A 4298-nucleotide genomic window follows, 5' to 3' on the forward strand; every position below is an offset into this window, starting at 1 on the left:
TTGTTATTATGTGCATTTTAGTGTGTCTATTGATTTTATCGAAAAAACGTAATATATTAACAAAAGATTTGATGATTTGTTTATGCACGAAATTTAAAATCATGCTAGCATGAGTTCTAATCTCAAGTAAATTGTCGATGCGGCTCGTAGATAATGAGGAATTAATGTAAAAATTGAAAAATAATAATGATTTCTTAATTTTTATCATCAAAAATGTCGAAAACACAAAGAATTCTAGAATAAATTCACAGAATAACACAAAATAACACACTTTAATGTATGTTTCAATGTTAAATAAGAACTCACAAAGTCCAAAATATATTTTTAAAGAATATTTATTCGAAAAAATGGGGCAGATAAATTATATGAACAAATTTAATTAATGTAAACAAAGTTTGAATCCTGGGGACCTTACGTCAAGTGACGAATTGTCAAAATGCACTAGAGTCCACCACCTAATATTTTTAAATTCACCTTGGATACGCGGTTTTCTAAATTTGACAGATTTAATGTCAAATCAGTACAATTGGCGTCAAGTTCGGTATAAATTGCATTTATGCTAACAAATTGAAACCGCTTAAAAGCCAGAAATATAATAATTTTCTGGACGAATCATATCAAATAAATGATAAAGTGTATAAAAGTACTAAATTAAATCAAAAACTCTGAGTATTGAATAGTATTTTTATTCAAAAAATGAGAAATTCGACTTATGCGGATATTCGAGTTACGCGGATTCGCCGGGAACGCAGAAACCGCGTAAGGACGGTGGCAACGCTTTTTCGCATGCGATTTTATCGGACGGCCTGTCAAATTTTTGTATGAGATTTGACAGATAACGTCGGACGACGAAATCAAGGATAATGTATTTAGAAGGTTGATTTTTATCGCTTTTGCTGGGCGACATTGTGGGGGACATCTGTCACTCTCTGCATACAAATTTCAGTACCCCGCACCAGCCCTCCCCGATTTTTATACCGGAGCCCCCGGAAGAGAAATGTCAAGTCGAGAAATGTCATTTTGCTCTGAACAACTTCACCTTGTCATTTATAACACCTTGGACGAAATCGCACGTTCGACGTTATCTGTCAAATCCTATATAAATCTCATCCGATAAAATCGCATCCGATGAGCGTTGCCACCGCCCTAACTCGGGAACAGGCTGTACAGGCTGTTCCCGAGTTACGCCGTTTCTGCGTTCCCGCGATGATTTGTGGGAAAAATTCTAATATTTCTGGCTTTTAAGCGGTTTCAATTTGAAAGCAAAAATGAAATTTTTACCGAACTTGAAGCAAATTGTACTGATTTGACATATGGTCTGTCAAATTTAGAAAACCGCGTATCTTCGAATCCGTTTAAGTCGAGAACCGCGTAACTCGGGAACAGACTGTATATCAAAATGGGTATAGGCACGGTGGAATATAGAGGAGGTGTCTTCTTAGCGTTTGGCATGTTGCTATTTTGAGATTCAGTTTGACAACAGTCGTCGATATTTGTTTACAGGCAGCAGCCGCAATATCACGTTGAAAATGCCGACTTATAAAGTGTGCATGCAAAGTACAAGTTTGTTGTGCTATACAAATATTTATTGAACGAAAACAATTCATTTATCATACTTGTAAACCAGCAACATTCGTCGTTTTTGACAACTGCCGTCGATCCTGGTTTTGTGCTTTTTTCTAAAGCCTTGATGGCCAAATGTTCTGTATGACGACACCTCCTTTCTAACCACTTTGCCCAAAAATCATCCTGCAATGTAAATACTTCATCGTAAAACTTGTAAAGTTGTTTGGCATATTGGCAAAACGGTAAAATGGACCTTCTTAGTTCAATATTGGGATCAATGGATCGACCTCCATCAAAGCAACAAAAGGGCACTAACATGTATGAAAGTAAGTTGATGATTGAAACATCAAATGATACAGAAAGTATTTCAATACATATTTGTAAGAGGCTGCATTCGTGATTGTTATAATAATTGATTCTCTAGAACAAAGAAAGGAGTATGAATGCGTGAAAAACAGGCAACGTGAGGAATTAAATCGATTTCGAACGTATGTAGAAGAACGCTTAGGGCGATTTATGAAGGATGAAAATCGGCATAATTTAGAATTTCAATCGATGGATAAAGTTCATCGATCCATAGTGTAAGTATGATTAATCTCACGAGTTGATGTAAGTGATAATCATCATGCATACGCTTTTCTAATTTCAGGCATGATGTGTCAGAAACGGCTGGGCTTTCAGGAATGAGTTTTGGAATGGAAGGCGAACGATATATAGTAGTGTACAAAAAAGAGCATCTTCCATGTGAAGATGAGCTGAATGCTCGAAAAAACGGTGAAGTCTGGAACGAAGAAACTGCTGCACAGTATGCCGAAAAACGTCGATTAAAGCATTTGAAGCAATCGGGTGACACAAGTGATTTACATATAACGAGAGCTGAAAAGTTGACACCAGTTTCCAGCTGCACTAAGAAATACATGCAACTTTTCAGTGAAGAAGTGAAAATGGAAAATGTTCGTAAAACTGAAATCAATGCATCATATGGATATGGTAAATCTATATTGTACAGTAATTTTAGATCATAAAAGAAAAGCAATATTTAATTTCAAAACTAATTTACGTTTTAGTGCCTAGTGCAAACAAAAAAGACGTACGCTCAATTGAACAAACAATGGCAGACATACTAACGAAGAAACGACTTAAAACTCAGCATAAAGAACTTGAGGAAGGGCCATATTCGACTGAAGTATCTTCGCAGGCATCAAGACATATCCCAGGCGCCACAGATAAAGCTTAAACGACTAGAAAATCAAATATCCATAGAAAAATAACGAAAGCTCCATAGCTTCATTGGTTTGCTCAATCGATGGCTATAATACCCCGTCAAACAATGCGAGGGTTGCGAAAGATTTCATGTGCTCGAAATCTTATGGTATTTTAAAAAATCATTGATTTTTATTCAAGAATTATATTTTGTGCGGTAGTATTTGGCGAAAAGATCACTATTTAAATTTTTGTGGATTTTTGAAAACTAAAATGTCAAAATTCAGGTGTTTAGTATTCTACAAATCGCACTGTTATACCTGCTCTCGAGGTGCTATAATTATAACTGCTAAAACTAGGTGTGAAAAAACTACCAAGGCTCGCAAGCTCTACCCTCGCGCGCCCTCGCAAATCCCTGTCAATTGCATGGCGGGACGCCATACTGATCATCATTTTGCTGTCCTTTCCCGCCATGCAATTGACAGCGATTTGCGAGGGCGCGCGAGGGCTCGCACGCCATACAAGTTCACCGCCCCAGAGCCCTCGCATTAAAGAGCTTGCGAGCCTTGGTAGTTTTTTCACGCCTAGTTTTAGCAGTCCCGCCATGCAATTGACAGCGATTTGCGAGGGCGCGCGAGGGCTTGCACGCCATACAAGTTCACAGCACCAGAGCCATCGCATTAAAGAGCTTGAAAGCCTAGGCAGTTTTTTCGCCCCTAATTTCAGCAGTTATAATTATAGCACCTCTAGAGCAGGTATAACAGTGCGATTTGTAGCATACTAAACTCCTGGATTGGTACAAATTTTTTTGAAAAAATCCACAAAAATTGAAATAGTGATCTTTTTGCCAAATAACACCACAAAAAATAATTTATGAATAAAAAATTAATATTATTTAAAATATCATAAGATCTCGAGCAGATGATACTACTCGCAACCCTCGCAATGTTTGACGGGGTTATAATTATAGCACCCCGAGAGCAGGTATAACAGCCCGCCATGCAATTGACAGGGATTTGCGAGGGCGCGCGAGGGCTCGCACGCCATACAAGTTCACCGCCCCAGAGCCCTTGCATTAACACGTTGTCTGCCACGTCAGCCACTATGTGGCTGACGGGTTTTTTCCGATCGGGCCACGTCAGCCACATAGTGGCTGACACATTTCACATTGTAAAAGACGTGTTACAAGAGATAAATTTGCACGTATTTGATCGGTTCTTTCACAATGCTTTTCTTTCACGGTTATTATTTCTTAAAAAAATGATTAAAATATCAAAATGAGTTTCTATTATGTTTTCATAAATAAATGAGAAAGAGAATGAACAATAATTATAAGATCTTGGAGTTCATTTATTCATCCTTTACTTTTGATGCAAAATCTTAAAACACTCATCACAAAGTTGAGGTTGATCGGGACAGCTTGGACAATACGTAAACGATCTTTTCACAGTTTCACGTCCCTTTGATCGGCCCTTGCTTTGCCTGTCAGTGTTGTAGCATCGTTTGCATGCGCGTCACCAAAGCGTTGC

The 4298-nt window shown here is 37.9% G+C and overlaps 1 protein-coding gene across 1 annotated transcript; it reads left to right on the forward strand.

Moving 5' to 3' along the window:
* Positions 1 to 1389: 1389 nt before the first annotated feature.
* On the forward strand, positions 1390 to 4098 carry LOC1268574 (sperm-associated antigen 7). Its single transcript, XM_061641565.1, has 4 exons — positions 1390 to 1892; positions 1991 to 2147; positions 2216 to 2556; positions 2634 to 4098. Exons 1-4 carry the CDS (start codon positions 1814 to 1816, stop codon positions 2801 to 2803), a joined length of 747 nt encoding a protein of 248 aa, XP_061497549.1. The 5' UTR covers positions 1390 to 1813; the 3' UTR covers positions 2804 to 4098.
* The last annotated feature ends 200 nt before the right edge of the window (positions 4099 to 4298 follow it).

Source organism: Anopheles gambiae, chromosome 2, assembly GCF_943734735.2.
Source record: "Anopheles gambiae chromosome 2, idAnoGambNW_F1_1, whole genome shotgun sequence".
NCBI classification, from domain to species: domain Eukaryota; kingdom Metazoa; phylum Arthropoda; class Insecta; order Diptera; family Culicidae; genus Anopheles; species Anopheles gambiae.

What these genes read in the sequence shown, in the direction of transcription:
- LOC1268574 (XM_061641565.1), top strand. Translation starts at nt 1,814, where the DNA reads ATGGACCTTCTTAGTTCAATATTGGGATCAATGGATCGACCTCCATCA. An exon ending in GGGCACTAACATGTATGAAA is followed by an intron (nt 1,893 to 1,990) that starts GTAAGTTGATGA and finishes TTGATTCTCTAG; the next exon opens with AACAAAGAAAGGAGTATGAA. An exon ending in CAATGCATCATATGGATATG is followed by an intron (nt 2,557 to 2,633) that starts GTAAATCTATAT and finishes TTTACGTTTTAG; the next exon opens with TGCCTAGTGCAAACAAAAAA.